The sequence below is a fragment of the Ctenopharyngodon idella genome, chromosome 11 (genome assembly GCF_019924925.1).
Source record: "Ctenopharyngodon idella isolate HZGC_01 chromosome 11, HZGC01, whole genome shotgun sequence".
Lineage (NCBI taxonomy): Eukaryota > Metazoa > Chordata > Actinopteri > Cypriniformes > Xenocyprididae > Ctenopharyngodon > Ctenopharyngodon idella.
The window spans coordinates 13,351,308-13,373,587 of NC_067230.1; the positions used below are offsets into that span (position 1 = coordinate 13,351,308).

At 35.4% G+C, this 22,280-nt stretch overlaps 1 protein-coding gene across 1 annotated transcript; it reads right to left on the reverse strand.

Moving 5' to 3' along the window:
* Positions 1-793: 793 nt before the first annotated feature.
* Positions 794-11,895, reverse strand: ddx19b (DEAD-box helicase 19b). Its single transcript, XM_051912480.1, has 12 exons — positions 11,635-11,895; positions 11,273-11,327; positions 11,108-11,155; positions 10,840-10,975; positions 6,947-7,039; positions 6,756-6,858; positions 6,552-6,666; positions 5,433-5,610; positions 3,575-3,812; positions 3,053-3,215; positions 2,766-2,957; positions 794-2,321 (listed from the first exon to the last, which is right to left on the reverse strand). Exons 1-12 carry the CDS (start codon positions 11,689-11,691, stop codon positions 2,260-2,262), a joined length of 1,440 nt encoding a protein of 479 aa, XP_051768440.1. The 5' UTR covers positions 11,692-11,895; the 3' UTR covers positions 794-2,259.
* Between the last annotated feature and the right edge of the window lie 10,385 nt (positions 11,896-22,280).

The following is a 22,280-nucleotide window of genomic DNA, read 5'->3' on the forward strand; positions in this document are numbered from 1 at the left end:
CAAATGGTACGTTCACACAAAAAGGAAAATTCTGTCATCATTTACTCCCTCATGTTGTGTCAAACCCATATGACTGATATTCTTCTGTGGAACATAGAAGATCATTTGAGAAATGTCTCAGTATTTTTTTGTTCATACAAAGTTGATGGCAACCAAAACAGTTTGTTTTCTTCTTCAACATATCTTTATGGCTCTATGTTATAAATATATAACAAATATTATCCTTAAAAAAAAAAAATATATATATATATATATATATATATATATATAGATTAGAAAAAATAAAACAAATTACAAAAAGTCAAAGATGCTTAGACTGATATTTTTATTCTACCACACATCATTCAGACATCAGTATCAGCACAAATGCAGCAAATCTGAGTGTTGCTGGATTTGTTAAACAGTTTTATCAAGATCCGCGGCAAGCATTCCTCATCCTGTAACATCCAGACAGTCACTGATCTGCTCCAAACACACAGAGTTCCTAAACTTTCAAAGCGATACATACTTTTTTGTCATCAACATTCAGTTAACGTGAAATATGGAAATTATTAATAATTTCAAATGGCTGATTTGTCTGCTGTAAGTGCATGTTTGTTGAAAACCAAAAATATCTTAGAAACATTTTTCATGTAATAGACAGAATGATAAATGTTGCTAAATTAATGTTACAAAAACATCTTCGTTGAGGTGAACGACACAAATCACTATGACCAGCCTCGTGGTAACGATGAATTGTCCTCAAGCATGGGTATTTGTTACTAAAAAAAGTATAGCAATGATTATGCAGGAATGTGTTTGATAATAGACCATTTAAGTCCATTTATTATCTGATGCAACACCAGATCAATTATGGGTTTCTACACAGTCCTTTCATTTAATCATAGACCTCACATCAATGTTGTTTGCAGGAACAAATGCCAAAAAATAAATCCTATTTAACATAATTGTAACAGGTCAAGTATGATTGACAGCTTGAACCAAACTGAGACAAATGAACAAGGCATCAGAAGATATATTGATTGATCCAACATTTTATCATCTAAACGTCTTCCCTTCAAAGATGCGACTGACACACTTTACCCCAACCTCACATGCCAATGAATAAAATATACGTATATAATGCATATATAATGGAGCTGAGTGCAGTGTCAGTTGAGTTTAGAGTGATTAAATTAAAATGTTCCATAATATAAAATAATCATTTGCTATGGATACCCTGAAGAATACAGTGAGATTGTAGATGCGTTCACATCTGCCTTTTACATTTTTAAGGCGGCTGCAAATGGGAATGTGGCACAGCCTTCTGCGGTTACAAATTCAGTTGCATTTGTGTATTTAAACCTGATCGTTTTTACAATTCAGTACAGTCTGTTACTAGGAACACAAATAACGCTTCTGCCATGACATATCTGCTTTCATTACACTGCATCTGTTGAATATACTAACTATTTCACTCTTTGTACTTATTAAATATACATGACATTATTTCAATACAATGAATAGACCAGTTTGCATTATTCCACGTTAAATCGAGTACTGACGAATCCAATGGAGGCACAAATCTTTGGCTTTTACATGATTTTATACTAATAAAAGGACTTTGGCAACTATTTCTTTTAAATTCAAAGCCAATTACAGCCAGCATCCTTTCAGTAGAAATGTTTTACTTCGTGAGGTATTGAGTATCGAACAACACAATAACAGCAATCTCTCATATTATTAAATAAACCCTGCATTTTGACTCCTAGTTTGGAGTGTCACAAAATCAAATGTAGCTGCACCCAGTTTCATAAAACACAAATATACTTGACCGAAAATGCTCATTTTTCATGACATGTAGAACCATGCATACTTTAATTTAAAAGCAAAAAAAAATATCCATCAGCAAATGAGTCCTTGGTTTGGAATCCCATATTAAAAATCAATATAACAGTCAATGTAATTTCTTGCACACTTGGTGTGAAGGCAGGCTGTTTAAAAGTCAATTTAAAGGTGCATGATGAAATCGTTAATATTGAAAGGCATATTCCTTGTGTCATAATCCCAGATCGCTGCTGTAGCATTCTCCTACATGTGACGTTAAGACTACACATTCAAAATTTATTAAGAAGTACAAAGAGTGAAACATAATTAAAAACACCATCTGAGATAAAACTGCTGCACATGTAAACATCCTCTCTGGCACAGCTCTGCTTCCAGCCTCTGAATTAAAATGTAGCGTGAGCACAGTCCTATTAGAAGAACAAAGATGGCCGCTCAGTTAGCGATTTTCTCAATTTCATCCAAATCATCTGTGTCCAGCTTCTCGATTTTCTTATCTGTAATAAAAGACAGATAATTGAATCAACCATGAGAACATGGCAATATATAAAAGCACATAAATTCATGAATGGAATGGTCCTGGACCAAAAGTTACGTTTTATCAGCATGCAAATGAATATGAATTTGTTTCATAAAGAAAATATTTACAAAAACAATGGATACAATGTCAGGTTCGTAAGGGACTATGATATCGGGCTTGTGTTAATGTGTAGAATGTCTTTTGGATATACTATCAAATACAAGTATATTTTTTTTCATAATTTATTCCATTGCCTTGCCCCATACACAGTTGGACTAACCCATTATGAATGATTAAAAACACGATTTTTGTATTTTACAAAGTGAGGGACATCAACCGAATGTCCCAGACTCTGCCGATAACACTTAGTCCTGGACATTTCTTGGATTTGTTACTCATGGGAAATGAAGGTTCAACTTACTGAAGTGCTCCTGGATGCGGTTGAGGATGTTCATGCTGAACCTGCTGTCCACCATGTTGATCGCCAACCCCCTCTTGCCGAATCTCCCAGTACGCCCGATTCTGTGCAGATATGTTTCATTGTCAGGGTTGCCATCCTTGTCCACTGGCAGATCGAAGTTGATGACAACTGAAACTTGCTCCACATCGATACCTAGTAATGTTGGGAAAAGAAGCAATTAGGCAAAATCTGCTAAACTTCGACTAAAGATGAGCTGGGCATTGTATAAAAGGTAAAACGACATTCACCTCTAGCACAGACATTAGTGGTAACAAGGACTTTCTCCTTGCCATCGCGGAAACGTTCGATGACCGCTGCCCTCTGTTCCACCTGCATCTCTCCGCTGAGCAGCGCCACTTGGTGGCCTTCTCTGGACAGTTCTCCTGCCAGCCACCCGGCCGTTTTCCTGGTCTGTGATGGCAAATCACATGGTTAAACTCGGAAACGCTACGGCCTGGTTTCACAGACAAGGCTTAGCCTAAGCCAGGATTAGGCCTTAGTTCAATTAGGATATTTAAGTATCTTTTATAAACGTACACTTGAAAAAAAACATTACTGGTGTGCATTTTGAGACAAAACAATGACATTTTAAGATATGTCAGTACAAGTTGCTTTCAGTTAAAACAGCTCAAACATGCATTTTAGTCTAGGATTAGCTTAAGCCTTGTCTGTGAAACCGGGGGTTAGTAGTACTTTAGTTAGGCCTGCCTTCTGTGCTTTAAAAATAAATTAATTAAAGCCTCAATATCTGCAAATGATATTGTACTTACGTGGCAGAAGATCATGGCCTGTGCGATAGTAATGGCTCCGTAGATGTTGCACAAAGCCTGGAATTTCTCCTCCTTGCTGTTGCAGATGACGTAGTACTGCTTGATGGTGTCCAGAGTCTCCTCTTCACGCTTAAGTTTAATGATGTTGGGGTCAGGAACGATCCTCTTCGCAAAGTTCCACACAGTTTCTTCAAATGTGGCAGAGAACAGGAGCATCTGGCAAGTTTTTGGAAGCATCCTGTAAAAATAAAAGAACAACAGGTTGTAATACTTAATGCAGTTTAAAACACATTTCTTACCTAATGCTCTGAACTACTGGAAGATAAAGTGTAGAAAATGAAAAATATATATAGATAAAACAACATCTTTAGTTGATAGAAATTCAATCTGTTAAATAATAATTACAGCAGAGAGCAAAAGTCAGGCACCTTATGAAATACAATGAATTAAAAAGGTGAAATTTGTAAAAAATAAAATTTAAAGATACATTCTTTTTACCCAGTTTATTGTTCACTGACTATGATTAGTATGCCAATCATGGGTTTATCTCCCCCAAAAGTGTAAACACAGAGCCTCCCAGGCACCATTTAAACATTGAGAGCGACCCACTCTGATTCGTCAATCTCTTTCAGCTTAACCAATTCACCTTATTCCTATGCCCCATGACCAGTGTTGCCAATTGCTTTCAGCTGAAAGTAGTTAAAACTGGTCACTAAATGTCTCTAGACGACGTCATACTGGCGAGTCCACTGAACTATATTAATATAAATATAGATCAGTGGGCGAGTCGTGGAATCTATATAAGGTTTGTCCAAGAAGTTGCTAGATTTGTCACTAGGCTTTTGGAGAAAAAAAACCCTCTCAAAAGGGGCGGGGAAGTCGCTTATTGGCAGCACTGCCCATGATGCTTTGGGCAAATCATGGGTGTAACTTCCATTAAGCTGTAAACCATCAGTGAAAGGCTCGCTCTATGAACGCAATTTTTTTTTTTTTTTTTTTTTTTTTTTTTTTTTAGGTACAATGAGATGACATTCTACTCACCCTTCAACCAATGAACATTAAAAGGACATTTAAAAGTGTAAAAGTATCAACAAGGTAGTTTCAACAAACCATGAATAACCCCAAAAGCACAATTCTTTACACAGCGATAACGAACGGCTTAAATATCGCAGTAGTAATATATATCTGTATTATGTAACATTCGTTGCCTCGGTCAAAAATGTTCATTAACTTCTGCATTGTGTGATACTATTTCAAAGTGATTTCCGTCATTTTGACAGATAATAAATTGTATTTTTATAATAAGTTGTTAGGTCTGATGAGTGTAAGGTGCGTTTGCAAAGTTGTTTTCGCAAGATATTGTTTTTGTGATTCTGCTATAGGTGCCACTAGTATCGCAGAAACCACATACATCACCTTTAAAAATTACAAATTGGCTGAAAAGTTGAAAAAAAATTTTTTTATTGCGAGTAAATCACTTGCATGTGTGACAAAATGTCGTTAGCCATTGGCTAATTCTAAGATTTCACTCACCAGGGACTGAAGTAGTAGCTAAGAATGTTTCTAACACTTTTAATTGTGTGTTATGTACTACTACTGCTTTACACTAGAACACAGAGCATTTCACTGGAAAGAATACATACTCTTAATGCACAATGCGTTAGCATAACGATGTTCTTTTGGCATTATTCATCATTTTAGACTTTCGCGTTTTGATTTCAGTACATCAGTTCGATCTTATCAGCCAATGGCGATTAAATTGCCAATGTGTACATAGAAGGTTGAAGAAAGTCAATGTGGTCTTAGACTTTTAGACCCCACTGTAGACATTTAGCAATCTATGAGGGAAATCACGTACCTCTGGATACGAATGCTCTGGTCTTGATGGCCCTGTGTAGCAATCATGACATCAGCCTCATCCAAGACAAAAACCTTGATCCTTTTGGGGTCGATGAATTTAAGCTTTTGGCACCAATCCAAAACAGTACCAGGAGTGCCAATCACGATCTGTTCCTGTAGTTTTGTTCCCCGCTCCACTGGACCAAACAAACACACGGCTCAACAACATGCACAATTATACAGTCACACCTGCCAATATCAACCATTACATGATAATCCAAAGTAATAAATATATCATTTGACCGTGACTGTCAAAAACTGTCATATCGAAAACTGACATTGATATTTTGTTTTTCTGCGATATATATTGCGATATGAAAAGTTACAGGACTTTTCAGCAGATGACAGATGATGTTTTTTGGGGTAAAAAAAAAAAAAAAAAAAAAAAACATTCTTATGATATTAATTTTACGCTGAAGACTTGTAGGACTGAATGATTTGGGAAAAACTTAAATTTAGAGTTCATAATTTACCTATTTGCTTTTTCCAAGAACCAACTAAAACCTCTTTCAGTGTTTTTCATATTTCCACTTGAGTTTTCATAGGCCACATTCCTGCTGTTTTTAACAAATTGAGTATAAATGATTGAGATTGTTATTAAATAAGAATATTAAACCAAATAAGAAACGTATTGTAATACTACTGTACTGTAAAATAAAGTAAAAAAAAAAAAAAAAAAAAAAAAAAAACCCACAATACTAATATTTACATCTTAATTTCATTTTCAAACTGAAAACCATCAAGCTTTTATTTTGACTTGTTGCCGGCAAATAAAATGTTGCTATGTCGGTTTCAGAATGAAGTGCGGCACTGTGTTCATTTACACACATGCAGTCTGAAATGTGTAGCGCATATTTTTAATTTAAGCACGTACAGCCTGCACAATTTGACAATCGCACTAAAACCTCCACAAATCACAATATCAACTTTATTTTGATATATATTGCGCAGCCATAAAAAGGGGTCAACTATTAATATTCTGAAAGTCAAGAAAATATGCAGTAGTATACATAATCCAGATAATGTGTTACTAAAGAGTTATGAAGAAATCCTTAATTCCTAAAATAAAAGCACTTACGTTTGTTTCCTCTGATGGCATACACTAGTTGGACTTCAGGGTAAAATTTCCCCATCTGCTCAATGACCTTGCCGGTCTGCAGGGCCAGCTCATAAGTAGGGGACACACACAGACACTGGGCAAAGAGAAACACAGTGACATGAACACTAAAACAGCGCAATTATTCGCATGCATTTCATCCACGGATTCTGGTGCATTTCATACCTGAGGCCATTTGTTTTCAGGGTCCACGTGACTTAACATGGCCAGCACAAAGGCAGCCGTTTTACCCGTGCCTGACTGAGACTGAGCGATGAGATTCTGTGGACTGGAGGGGAAGAATGTGTTGTGTTCAAACTCTGCTCTCATTAGGACGGATTTACATGGAAGGAAGAGAGATTAAATAAAGAACTTACGGTTCTGCGAGCATCATGGGCAATGCAGTTTCCTGGATTTTGGAGGGCCTGTTGAAACCCATGGCATACACTCCTTGCAACAGCTGAGGTTTCCTGGGGGGAAAAAAAGCAAGGAAAACATTAAAAATACAATAATAAATTGAATGGACAGGCCAAACACCACAAACACACCACCCTAAAAAAGGACAGAATGCTCAAGTATAACTGGTTCTTATCATAGGAGTGTCAATGCCCATTACAGTTCAGTACAGGCATTGGAAACACCATCATCTTGCAGCAGATCGGCCAATCTTTGTGTGTGTGACAGAGGAATTCCTGCCACTGTTTTGACTCTGTCCTTTACACAGTTTCTAAGCGCTTCACGAATTCTCAGCTGGTAAAAATACGTACGTTTAGCCATATGTACGCACATTTAGCCGAGCACACAGCAGGATGGTAATCGCAAAATATACATCATAAATCTTTTGTTTTGTATCTTAAGGTTTGGTGGTAAAAATGACAGTGTGAACGCTAAGTGAATCAGGACTAAATGTATTAGGGATTTCAATTTATGATCATTCCCATGAACGATCACTGTTTAAATTAACTATCAATTTATCAATTAATCACTAACCGTAATATTGCAAGATACGTATAATGCAATGACAGTCACCAGTATGACAGTATGTGCAAATGCTCAAAACGCCAGCTTGAAAGGGTTTTTTTTTTAAGTCTACATGTTAATAATAGGCTAGTAGGATTGTAAAATGAATTGATGTGATTATGATCATAAGATAAAACCGTAGTTACGTTTGGGATCATTTAACTTTAAATGGAGGTAAAATGGTGCTCTTTGTTGTATTGTATTTTAAAACAAATCGCCAAGCTTGCAATTAACATTATCGTCATCTAAAGTAAAATGTTCCCAAACAACTACGGTGCGTAGGGCTGTACCGGTCAGCGTGATTAACTGCTACCACCAGCTGTGGTACAGCAAAACACATTTTTGCAAATATGATTCTTTTTTTAATGTGAATATTTTGACACACATGTTTTATTTACAAGAGAACTAATTGGTTAGCAGGCAAATGTTACATCACGACCATGGAACATTTGGATTCACGTTGAATGAGAGCAGTACATGAGCCCGTAAATTTGAATTAAGCCATAAGCGCCTTTGTGTTCCATTTTGCTGGTTGCTCACTGGAATTTAACAATATTCCGTGAGGTATTCCACTAGATATTTAACCATCATGTGGCGTTCGGGTCATTTTGATCGCACTGGACTGAAACTTTGTGACTTTGTTCACACAGAGTATAACCACTTCTCAAATTTTTTTTTTTTGGGGGTGGGGTGGGGGGTGCTCACCTTGTCACACTCACAAAAATGACCGGCTTACAAGAAATTGCTTATAAATCTCACATTATGCTATATTATCACCAAATATTGGATTCAATCTTTTTGCCAACTTGTTTTCTATCATTTTGGACTGGTTTTGTATTTCTTTTTGCATCTGATTAATCTTAGGCCTCATTTATCTGAGAGTAGGCATCACAGTTTTTGAGTGGAAAAAGTGTTTTTTTGTGGATAATTGTCAATTTTACAAAAACTATGAAAACAATTTGCATTGTTTATCAGACTAGTGTGCTTTAATGTTTAAGCAGGAAATGTGTTTTGAAATAGTTTTTATTTATTACAAAAAGGCACGAAGTCACACTTGTGGCGTTCCCGGTCAAAAATGACCAGCCTACAAAAATAGCTAATTTAAAATTTCTTGTTACGCTATTTTATCACCAAATATTGTATTCAATCTTTTTGTCAAATTGTTCTCTTTAAATTAGGACAGGTTTTGTATTTATTTTTGAAACTGATTGATCGTAGACCTCATTGATCTGAGGTTATATTTGTCAAAAATGACCGCCCATTGAAAATGAATGGGGGAGTCGAAAATCAAAGAAGTGTTCAGGAGTGTGTTCATCATGTTCATGTTCACATATGTACATGTGGGCGAGCAAAAATAAAGGCCTCTGCATGTGTGGATAAATGGATACTCGTGAATCCGTGCGCACACACACACACACGCATTCATGTACACAAAACATTTCAAAACAAATTTCCTGTTTAAACATTAAAGCACACTAGTGTGATAAACAGTTTTAATATTTTGTGCAAAACTGACAAAATTATCCACAAAAAACACTTTTCACTCAAAAACTGAGGTGCATAAGCTCAGGTAAATAAAACCTATGATTGATCCGTTCCAAAAATAAACAAAACCTGTCCTAATTGAAAGAAAACAAGCTGACAAAAAGATTGAAGGCAATATTTGGTGATGAGGTAGCATAACGAGAGATTTATAAGCAATTTTTTGCAGGCCGGTCATTTTTGACCGGGAACACCACAAGTGTGATAGGGTTTTCAACACAGCACAAGGGTTAATCTCGTTTATTTTTCCCAAATCCATACCTTCTCACCCTCTATTTTCATGGGGGAAGATAGATCGTGGCCACAAATTAAGAATTCATCCCCACAACTTATTAATTTGTTCCCTCATTTTAGTTAAATTATGGCCACGGTTGTAGTAAACTTAAGTTTTAATTTAACTAGGGAACAAATTAATGAAATGTTGACAATAGAAATGCAGTCATAGGAACTAATTATTTTTTATATCCTATTTTTTCAGCATGTCACTCCATAATATAGCGCACTTCACATGCGTGGGTATTCGGTTTTGCTTTACCCGGCAGCGCAACATCCAATTTAACCCCTTAGCATAAAAAAGGCATACCCAAAGTAAATTGCATGCTGTTCTTGAACCATTTGGAGTATATGCATGGTTTTGGTCTCTTTTGAAAGGTACGTGTACCGCGGACAGTACAGTAGAACGCCAACAGGTTAAATGTCTTGCTCATGCAGAAGATACAATTTGCTTTTCTGTCAGTAGCTTTGGAATATTGGGAGAAAACATGAAGATAAGAGACAAGAGACGCTATGTCCTGCTTGTGTCCCAAAGCCGTCTCAAAGCACAGAGCCCGATATATGATGAAATACTTGTGCTTTGTGGGAAAGTATAATTAAACTTGACTTAGTTAATAAATTTCTATTGCTTTCCATGTCCAAGGACTTTGTATAGTTTTTATTTTAACGCACTTTTAAAGTTTGGATCACATTAAAAGCGTAATTTGTACATTGTAAATTTAAGCAAAAGACCCAGGCCTGTCACAACCCAGTGTTTTGCACCACAAATATATGCACCTTGCTTAATCGAATAAAAAATTCTCTTTGCGTAGGAGACTGACAGGGGAGAGAAGAAATTGTTGAATAAAGTCATTTTTGTTTTGATTTTGCAAACAAAAAGTATTCTCGTCACTTCATAACATTAAGGTTGAACCACTGTAGTCACGTTGACTATTTTAACAATGTCTTTACTACCTTTCTGGACCATGAATGATGGTAATTATGTTGCTTTCTATTGGGGATAAAAAAAAAAAAAAAAAACCCTCTTGGATTTCATCAAAAATATCTTAATTTGTGTTCCGAAGATGAACGAAGGTCTTACGGTTTGGAAGGACATAAGGGTGAGTAATTAATGACAGAAATTTCATTTTTGGGTGAACTAACCCTTTAATCGATCGACGATTAACCTTAAGCATCCATAAAATGTTTCATTGTCTTTTTTTGGTCCAGACCAAAAGAACCAAGAGAAGCAAACTACAAGTGTACACACACCCTTAGAGTAGATCTGTTTTTTTAATAATAATAATAATAATAATAATAATAATAATAATATATATATATATATATATATATATATATATATATATATATTTACATATAGTTAATACATTATATTAGTCTGACATACATAAAATCTGTAATACAATCAGGAAGGTGTAAAAACTGTGAAACTCACAATCGTAGCTCTTCAAATGACTTGACCGAGTACAGCGGAGAGTTCGGATCCCTCTGAAGGACTTCAACTTGATTGGTCGTGTTGACTAGATTACTTCGGATCAGTTTATTCAACAGTGATTGTGCTGCCTTGTCCTCTGCAATTCAGATCAGTTTTAGTCAACTCTCATGCAGAGAATATACACATGCTCAAACCAGACTGAACTCAGATAAAAGAAAACAGATTGTGGCTATGTGATGATGCTGCAGTCTATGTCATAAATCCTCACCTTTATCATCCTCTTCTGTCTTATTGCCATTTCCTTCCGTCTTTGCCCCTTATTAATAAAGGAAAAGGAGGAAAAACTCATCATAGGAATCAGCAACCGCAATACACACAAAAAAATTAATACAAATCTTACTTAGAAATGCATACAAGTATTAAATATTCTCACCATTTGCTTCAGCTTTCAGCTTGTCATCTTTTTCATTTATTTGCAAGTTGCTTATCTGTAAATTAAAGTGATATGACTTTTTAGAATTGCATGTAAGCACAGCTTTAAAAAGGCGACGTCGACGTATGAAATACAAGTTAAAGAGCAACTAAAATATTAGTACAGTAACACTGTACTGATATTACACAGTATCAGTATAACAGGTTAGCAAGCTTTGAACTGTTACTGCGACACAACAGATTTAAAGTTGAATAATCAAAAATCTAAAGTCACAACCGTGTGAATAATTAAGCTTCGTAAAATCTTTGATAAAATTATTTAGTTTCTTATAATTAGTCTTTCAGTTTGAGGTTGAAACCCACCGATTCCGCTGCGGCTTCTTGTTCATCGACAGCCTGGGCCCACGAATCTGTTGCCATGTCCTTACTTGTAAATAAAATGTTTTTCCTTAAAACCGGGAGTCAATGACTTAACAGTGGACTGTTAAATCTAACTGTATATAAATCCTTTATAAAATTAAACGAAAAGAATTGAAGGCAACAAATTAATACAATGGCGTGCGGCGGTCCTTGCTTCTTATGGGGTGCGACACTCACACCTCCGGGTAGAAACAGGCTCGTGTGTATTACGTTCCTATTAAACGTTCCGCTCGGTGAAATCGCTCCGGAACTATAAATGTCCTGTCTTTTTTTATTTTTATTTTTTTTTATGAATGCTCAGTAACATAAAAACATTGTCAAGGAATTGCATACAAATACATATTTAAAAAACAACAACAACAACAAAAAACAAGGGTTATTCAAAAAACAATGAAAAACAAAAGATGACAAGACAAAGTGACACAAGAATACATACACTATCATTATTGGTACAATAACATACAGACATTGAAATATAGGGAAAGCTTTTAAATGCATGTATTTTCTTTAAACATTTCTTCATAATATTTTATAGGCTAAATCTTAAGTTTTTTTTTTTTGTTATTTATATAACAAAGAGATTTGAGAAGTGATATTAATTCAGTTTTGAAATGGGAATAGGGTTGGAATATTATTTGCAAACTTTTGTTTATGAATAAAGAATTTGCCATATAAAATAAAGAAATTAACAATGTACTCTAGGGGTCTATTTTTTCGTCATCAATATAATAAAAAATAATGTCTTTTAGACTGAAAGAATGAGTAACATTGGCAGAATTGAATATATAGGAGCCAAGGTCAGACCAAAATTGCTTGGACATAGGGCAATCATAAAACAGAGGTGCAGATGTCTCCTCTGCTAGTTTACAAAAAGCACATGAGCTGTCAATGTCCAGATATTTTTCCAAATGAAATCTAATAAAATCTTATTGACTTCTTTGGCAATTTTGTTCTCAACAAATAAGGATAAAGATGGATATACAAAATGGTAGAGACCTTCTGCCTCTGATAGGAGGACTCTGCCATATAACGACAGGTCCCGCTGTAGCCAGATATTAAGAATATTTTTAGATTTACTTATCCTAGCTGAAAAGTTTAAGTGCTGTCTTGCCAAAAGATTTTTAGTAATATAAATACCTAGGTATTTCACTGTGGACTTAACAGGAATATTTTCTATGGAATCATAATTCCAATCCTGGACAGACATGATCTCACATTTTGAGATATTTAGTTTGAAATCAGAAGCACAAGAAAAATGGTTAATTAAATCTAAAGCCTTTGACACACATTTTTCATCTTTTAAGAATAACATGGTGTCGTCTGCTAACTGTGAAATCTTAATTTCCCTCCTGAAAACAGAAATTCCTTTCAGTTCTTGATTCTGAACAATGCTCACAGATAACAACTCAGTAACTAATAAAAATAAAAAAGGAGAAATAGGGCAACCCTGCCTAACACCACGCTGTATATCAAATGAGAAGTGTAAAAAAAATTAATAACAACAGAACTGTTTATTCCTTTATAAAACATAGAAATAGTGGAAATAAAAGAATCCCCAAAACCAAACAACTTAAGTGATTTTAAAAGAAAATGGTGTTCAATCGTGTCAAAGGCTTTGTAAAAATCAAGAAAGAGAATAAGACCTCGGGAGTGCATGGAATCTGTGTAATCCAACAAATCCAGGACCAATCTTATATTGTTGGATATATGACGGCCTTTTAAAAAAACAGACTGTGTTTCAGAATGGAATTCAATTTTAATCTATTGGCATAAACCGAAGTTAGAATTTTATAATCTACAGTAAGAAGCGAAATAGGAAAAACTATCTTTGTTGGGTTTAGGGATAAGGGAAATAATCCCTTGTTTCATAGTTACTGTCATCTCTCTCTGAATAATGATTCTCAATACCAGCAGGAAATTACTGAAGTGCCCTTGAGTAAGACACCTAACCCCCAGTCACTCCCTCGCCGCAAAATGGCTGACCACTGCTCATGGTGTGTTCAATACTCACTACTCCTAATGTGTGTGCACTAACCTGGATGGGTTAAGAACAAATTCCGAGTATGGGTTACAGTACTTGGCTTTCGCATATCACTTTCACTTTCACTTTTTGAGTGTAGTAATCAAACATTTGTCCTTTCAGCCATCTCCCTCACAAAGTCTCTTGACAGTGCAGCATCTCCTCTGAATGCAATACATTTATTGTGTAAAATGTAATTTCATAATTGTACATGCTAGAGCTACCTAAACAAATCCATAAGTGCGATATGAAAATTCACTATTTTAATATTTTATTTTATATTTTAAATGTCTCTTTTTTATATATATTGCTGTAGGCCTACCTGTGAAGACCTGTATATTTTTAAATTACAGTGTGTTCTTTAGATCAGCCTCCCAAATGTTGCAATACAAGAGCAAGTTTTGGTGTCAGTAATTCTCTGCGTTGCCTGTAGATGCTGCCCCACACCTCTGAAACATTCTCAAAGACAGGCAGTTCTCAGTGACAGAAGAAAATAACTGTCTGGAATGAGACACTATATATATTAAAAAAAAAAAAAAAAAAAAAAAAAACTATCTGTGGTTCTGCTCTGTCTGTTGTTAGACTTTCTTCTGTAGAGCACAAAAGAAGAAGAGTATCTAGAATATGAATTCAAATGATGAGGCTCTACACTGAAAAAAAGTGTGTTGGATTTACATGATTTAATCTTGTACATCTTTCTCACATGATTCAATTAAGTTAAACAAACATAATTTGTTCATGTAACTTCAACATCATGGAATGAAGTCATTTGAAGTGACCCAATTAAGTAATCTCAAAGTGAATTTGAATGGTTCCCTGACATTATTCAGTTATTCAATTTCATATATTCATTCACCAAATTTAATTTAATATATTTTAGTGTCTCACAACCAAATTATAGGACTGTACTAGCCAGTTAACAAAGTTTTAGTTAGTATCAGCAGCACACATTATCATCTTAAATGCTAAGAATTTCATGACATGAGTTGTGTCAGTCGCAAATGCTCCACTCTTCACCACAATGGTAACCCCATCTAGTTTAAATGGTTCTAATAATTCCAACATAATATAACAAACACTATTACACATTATCAAGTCTATTTTCTCATCTTGCTCAAAAATCTCGTCTCATCAGCACAAAATAACACTTAATTTCAACATTTACTCTCTCTTGATTCAGTCATATGCAAAGCATGCTGGAAACTAACAAGCACTGCTCAGTTTCAGTTAATGCAACACAAATCATTCAAGTAATCCCAACACAAACGGATTAAATAAACTTCAATTTTACATATATTTAAAGGGATAGCTCACTCAAAAATGAAAATTCTGTCATCATTTACTCACCCTCAAGTTGTTCCAAACCTGTATGAATTTCTTTGTTCTGTTTAACACAAAGGAAGATATTTTGAAGAAAGTTTGTAACCAGGCCGCTTTGACTTCCATAGTAGGGAAAAAAAATACTATGGAAGTCAATGGTGCCCCAGAACTGTTCAGTTTCCACACATTCTTCAAAATATCTTCCTTTGTGTTCAACAGAACAAAGAAATTCATACAGGTTTGGAACAACTTGAGGGGGAGTACATGATGACAGAGTTTTCATTTTTGGGTGAACTATTCCTATAAGTGGATTGAACACAATCAACTTAAAGTAGGACAAAATATATAGCAATTGTGTTGCTTTAGCTCATTTTAATTAAGTAATGTGAACAAGCAGAAAAAAACATTTTTTCAGTGTAATTACTTGTTCAAACATTTCATGAGAAACAAAAATATAGAATATTTATTCACTTCATTTACTGTATTTACACATTTATTGCTAACATTTGTGTAAAATATTAATAAAAAGCACAAAAAAGGTAGCCCAAAATTTAAGTTATTTAAAATGTAACATTTTATTCATTCAAATAAATGGAAACCACTGATCATCTAATAATTACTGTCATTACTCACCCTCATGGCGTTTGTCGCAGACCAAATCACCCATCATGTCACACCCGTAAGACCTTCGTTCATCTTTAGAACACAAATTAAGATATTTTTCATAAAATCTGATGGCTCAGTGAGGCCTCTATTGACAGCAAGACAATTTAAAACAGTTCATGTGAGTACAGTGGTTCAACCTTAATCTTATGGAGCGATGAGAATACTTTTTGTGCGCTGAAAAAACTAAATAACGACTTTATTCAACAATATCTAGTGATGGGCGATTTCAAAACACTGCTTCATGAAGCTTCAAAGCTTTACGAATCTTTTGTTTCGAATCAGGAGCATGTATCAAACAGTATCAAACTTCCAAAGTCACATGATTTCAGTATATGAGACTTTGTTACGTCATAAGTGTTTCGAAATTTCCATGGTTCACCACTGGGGGGCGTGACTTTAGCAGTCTGCTACACGCTCTGCACCACTGATTCGAAACAAAAGATTCATAAAGCTTCGAAGCTCCGTGAAGCAGTGATTTGAAATCGCCCATCACTAGATATTGTTGAATAGAGTTGTTATTTTGTTTTTTTGGTGCACAAAATGTATTCTCGTCGCTTTATAATATTAAGGTTGAACCACTGTAGTCACATGAACTGTTTTAAATATGTCTTTAGTAGCTTTCTGGGCAATGAAAGTGTTAATTGTCTTGCTGTCAATAGGGGCCTCACTGAGCCATCGGATTTTATCAAAAATATCTTAATTTGTGTTCAGAAGATGAACAAAGGTCTTACGGGTGTGGAACGACATGAGGGTGAGTAATTAATGACAGAATATTAGTTTTTGGGTGAACTAACCCTTTAAACAGTTACTGAAACCAAATTTATGCAGCGTTATTACTGTGATGCAATTTTAAAAATGTCATCTTATTTATATATCTAGATCTATATTTTATTACAAGCTCTCCTTTTGTTTGCATATTGATTATTGGCTAGTTCACTGTTTCACTATCAAGATTGTGACAGTCAGCTTTTAATTGTGGTCTGGATCTCTGGTTAGTTTAATGAGTAATTGATTCTGGTGTGTTCTCTTGTTGAATAGGCTGACTGAGGGCTGCTCTGCTTGTGTCTGAAGATTACATCAGTTTGTGTCGCGAGGCATCTTTTTCCTCCCAAAAGTATACGTAACTGGGGGAAAGAGGGAAAACCTTGTCTTTTCATCTTTGCTATTCATAATGACAAACTTTGCAAGTGTCCATGGCAACTAAAGATAGAAAGATTACGAAATGCACCTTCACTACAGACACAGTATTCAGTTCACCAAAAATATATCTGTTCTCAGATACAGTTGACAACATGTATATGCAATACAGCTGTCATGGATGTGGATGTAATGAAATGCACAATGAAAGGAATATCCACAGTCTTTAATCAAAATCCAACAAGGAAACATGCAGAAGAATCATAAGGAGTAAAGATACACAACCACATAAACATCAACGATACCGGACAAAGGAACAGAATGAAACTCAGGGCTTAAATACATGGGGAACATAATCAAACTGAACAGAAACAGGTGTGAGGGACTAATTAACAATCAAGGAAACTAAATAAGAACTCAGGCATGCAGGTAAAACAGGATCAGAACAGAGAAAACTGAACATGTCGTAATTACCATAAACGGTCAATTGAGACGCAGCATAATATTTTCATTCCTACGAAATCCCGTGACCCCCCACCATGATCATGTGACATAAGCAAAAAGCAATTAACTCTTTCATGTCTACAACAACTATAAGTTTACTAATCGTTCTGACGGACCATTCGCAAAGACCCGCCTCCTTTAGTTACTGTTGCTACGTCCGACAAGCCATGCCGATCATGTTCTCACGCAGTGAAAAATACATCGCGGAGAAAAGAGCTGAGAACACGTCGACAGACAAGACAGAGCAGGTTACTTTTGATATGAAACAAAGTCTCAAATTTCAAATTTGGTCATTTTTAAAGAAATTTAAACAATAAATACCGTTTTGTGGCTCTTTAATGTGTCGTGACATATCGCTGTAGCGCCTCAGTTCAGGCGGCTCGTGAATCGATCATCCCTTCCTACTAGTTCATTTATAGCATCAAATAAACATGAATGAACATCATAAGGAATGTTGTTTCAAGTCGCGGAAAGACATCAGTACACACAATTTTTCAAGTTCAAGTCCACCTACGTTAATCTGCTAACTCCCTTGACTGCTTTGTCTTACAAAATGGCGGATTCGGCGTTATGATTGGTTAGATCGCCTGTCAATCAAACTCCTGGCGAAGGATCAATTCTATGAGAATATGGATGTCTACAACACAACTATAATGATAATGACACATAGGAAAGATATCGTTGGAATCACTTTCACAGCAATCTTTTACAGCTGATGTACGATAGGAATACTGACAGCCAATCAGAATCCGTCCTGCTTTACCGAGCTTGAGCATTTAAAGTGACAGATGACATAACCGCTGCGCACGCTTATAATAATCACGAAAGTTATTGTGCATTGGTGTGGACGCTAATATAGTTATAGTTATCTTTATAATGATCGTTCTTGATGTGAACAGGCCTTAACTTGGCACTTGGATACCACTATTTAAACTGCCAACACATACATCCAAATGATCCCTGCAGCAAAAAGCATCTAGCTTTAACTTTTGACGTGTCATTCTCAAGAAAGTATCGAGCCTCTAAAGGGACATTGTGAAGGAAAAATTATATTGCAATGCTTTTGTGCTCTCTCAAAATGTTTGTGTTCCCCCAAGAAACTGCGAGCGAATGCAAAATTCTGTGAGTTTCTCAGGGGAATGCAAAATGTTTGTGAGCATTGAAATATAATTCCTCCCATCTCATATTTTTCCATCACCATGTCCCTATAGGGGCTCCGTAAAAACATGTCTAAAAGCCATAGTTGAATAAAACTGCAAAAAGAACATTGATATGCAGATATTGACTCGTTTTGCCAGTGTAAGTGAGGCAAACATCATGTACAGAGCTCTGACCGGAATGACCAAAGGTGAGTACTTCATTGTGTTTGTAGACAGGCAATCATTCTCCAGTAACATGTTCCCAGTACTGCCTTATTACATTCTTAATAATACATTAGTTTCTTTATAATAGGCCTACTGATACTCAATAGCTATTTGGTGCCCTTTTGTCTAGAAAAAAAAAAAAAAAGATGTACGGGGATGATTGGCTTTTTAGATTTATCCAATCTACAGTATAAATATGATAATCTGAAATGTTTCTTATTTGAAGGACTCAATATGAGGGAAGTAATACAATAGAAGGGGCTTTGTGCTCTGATTCACCATCCTAAATGAAGCTTCAGGTGCTTTATTTCAAATCCTGCCATCAGGACGTGAATGAGTCAATGTCCTAACAGTTTGTTTGGGACAAAGTCTTTTAGACTTGTTGGTCTAATCCATTGACCAATGGTGGATTTCCATCTGGGCCTACATATTTTATTCAAGAGCTTGACTTACACAGTTACCAGCCATGTTGCCCAGGGCTTTACACAGTCGCTCCATGCCACCCAGAGACAAAGCGCCCACTCTGTTCCATCCTGAAAACGATCTCCATGTAATAGCTGGTGAAGTGACCTCTAGTATCGAGAGGCTTTGCTTCTGCTTCTGTTTGTTAATGGTGTGCGTTTAGCTGGTGCATTTGAAATTGTTTCCCTCAGCACCTCTGAGCTATAGGGTTACATCATCCTCCACGGAAAGCCAATCAGAGGAACGCAGTATGATTTTTGATATTTTAATTAGCAGCTGTAGCTCCGTTACATCATATTTGCCATCATATTTTCATTTCCAGAGACTGTCGGTTGCCAAGACCAAAAGATTTCCACAGAGGGCTTTATTCACGTTCGAAAAAACTGCATACTTCAATTGTTACAAAGCCATCCGAATGCTTTCTTTTGAAGCCTCTGCACCAAAAATCACTCTCTGAAACATTCTCGTACACTTCCCACTGACGACTTTGCAGTAGCAAAGGGAGCAAAAACCTGTAATGGTAACCATGGAAACAGTCCAGTCAGCCAACAGTGTATGTAGCCTTCTGGTGTTCATGGTGTACATACTGAGTGAGCCTCTCTGACTCAGACTCCCAACAAAATAACAACCAGCAGATCGTCTTGATCAGTTTGATAAGAGACGTGTGACAGACTGCACACTTCTAATGACGTCAATCATTTAACAAGTATGATATATTGTATGATTTAATGATATAACGATGATGTAAATGCAGGTAATATTAGGTAATGTTATGAAATAGTTAAAACATGAGATGGTTAAAACAGCATATATATACCACACACACACACACACACACACACACACACACACACACACACACACACACACACACAGAGGTTTGTTTTGCTATTAAAGTGAGGACTCTTCATTAGTGTAATGTTTTTTTTTACTGTACAAACTGTACATTCTGTCCCCCTACACTCCCCCTAAACCTACCCATCACAGAAAACATTCTGCATTTTTAATAAAACATTGTTTAGTATGTTTTTAAAGCTATTTTAAATATGAGGACTCATGAAATGTCCTCATATTTCATGTTTACATTGTAATACCAGTGTAATACCCATGTCATTATACAAATTTGTGTCCTTATAAATCACAAAAACGTACACACACAATATATATATATATATATAAACACTATAAATGCCGTACTAGAGAATATTATGTACATAATATAAATGTTTACTACACACACATATTTATATATATATGTGTGTGTATGTGTGTACAATTTTGTGCAATTATTCACTTATTTAATTATTTATTCATTTCATTATTTCCAAATGAGTTGTTTATTAAATTATTTTATGAGGGTTTATTAAATTATTGTTTTATTAAATTATTTATTAATTTTATTATTTTATTTTGAGGACTTTGACTGTAGTGTTTAAAGTAATGACTTTTTTGGTGGTTAAAACAATAGCGGTGTTTTTTGTTTTATATATAAAATCTAAAATTATACATTACATTTTATTATGTAAATGCATTGTTTAATTTAATAATTTAAATGAAATGCAATGAAAAATGCAATATATATATATATATATATATGTACCACACACACACATACACACCTACACACACACACACACACACACGTGTGTAATATATACAGTATATATACTGTATATATTATATAAATGCAGTATAGAGAATATTAATTATATACATTATATAAATGTTTACTGTGGTTTTATGTAATATTTCAAAATAAATTATGTGTGTGTGTAAAATTATGTGCAATTATTCACTTATTTAATTATTTATTCATTTAATTATTTCCAAATGAGTTGGTTTATTAAATTATTGTTTTAATAAATTATTTATTAATTTCATTATTTTATTTTGAGGACTTTGACTGTAGTGTTTAAAGTAGTAAAGATTTTTTGGTGGTTAGACACTGACTGATTAGCACTGGTCAGCACCACGGCAACGGACAACAAAAAGGTAAATAAAGTACTTCCATTAGCATGAAAACAAATGAGAAATTCGGTTTCAGCCTCAGAACAAACTACGTCAGCAAAACAAACATTCCAAATAGTTATTTTCATACTCGACTAATTGCAGCAACCGAGTCTTGGAAAACTTCCGTAGTTCATTTCCAATCCCACCACAAAATTTCCCTATTCTGATCATGTAGCCCTCTGCAGTCATATTGTCTTCGCTCCTATGAAACCCAAAGCCGGAGCCCCCGTTGAATCAAAAGCAAAACATAGAAGCCAAATGCAAATTGCAGCAGAAGCCAGATTATTTGCATGTCTCTACCAAACACAGCACCAGCAGACTGTGCCACCGCACACTGCCGACCTCCCTTGTGCATTACATAATGCGTTCTGACGTGAGCTAACGTTATTCGGCTGAGATCCTCATGCTACGGTGTTCCCTGGTGCTTGGGACATTTTTTTTGAACACATGATGATGTCACAATCTGAACACACCAATTCATAGTAGAACCTCAGACTGCTGTTTGCTTTTGAGGAAATGGCTCTTTATCTCCAACTGGAACGAGTGTCTTCGAATGCCTTTTTAGGGTGGTTTATCATTTTGGCATAGTGCTGAATAGGTAAAAGTGCATTAGTACAAACATACACTGTAAACAATTATGTTATCATAACATTTTCTTTTGTCAAATGTAGTTCAGATAACATAATATTTTGAGTTTCTGTTGATTAAACCAATCGCCTTCATTGTATTAACTCATTTTTTTAATTTCAATGAACTCAACATTTTAAGGCAACCAGGTAACTTACTATTTTATGTTAAACCAACAATTCTCGTGCCACAGTATACAATACAACTTATGAATGCAGCCAAAAATTCATGTGGACTGATGTAATATTCATCCACATTGTCAGATCCTCTGCTGTGGTTTCCCTAGTGGACACAATGGAAATTTCAGGGGAGGTGAATCAGTTGCCATGGCAGCCCATCCAGCCAGTGTTTTTAACGAAGTTACCTCCAGACTGGCAGGAGAAGCTCTGGGAAACTCACTCGTACAGTTTGCAGATAATATTTGCTCTGACACGCCACGTGATTCCTCCTGATCTCAGTGGACTGGATTTTTAGATGGT

Bases quoted from the DNA above. Each gene is read 5' to 3' on its own strand.
- ddx19b (XM_051912480.1), bottom strand. From the start codon at position 11,691: ATGGCAACAGATTCGTGGGCCCAGGCTGTCGATGAACAAGAAGCCGCA. The intron at 11,328-11,634 runs GTGGGTTTCAAC...TTTAATTTACAG, and splicing joins AAGAAGCCGCAGCGGAATCG to ATAAGCAACTTGCAAATAAA. The intron at 2,322-2,765 runs GTAAGTTGAACC...CTTTTATTACAG, and splicing joins CCGCATCCAGGAGCACTTCA to ATAAGAAAATCGAGAAGCTG.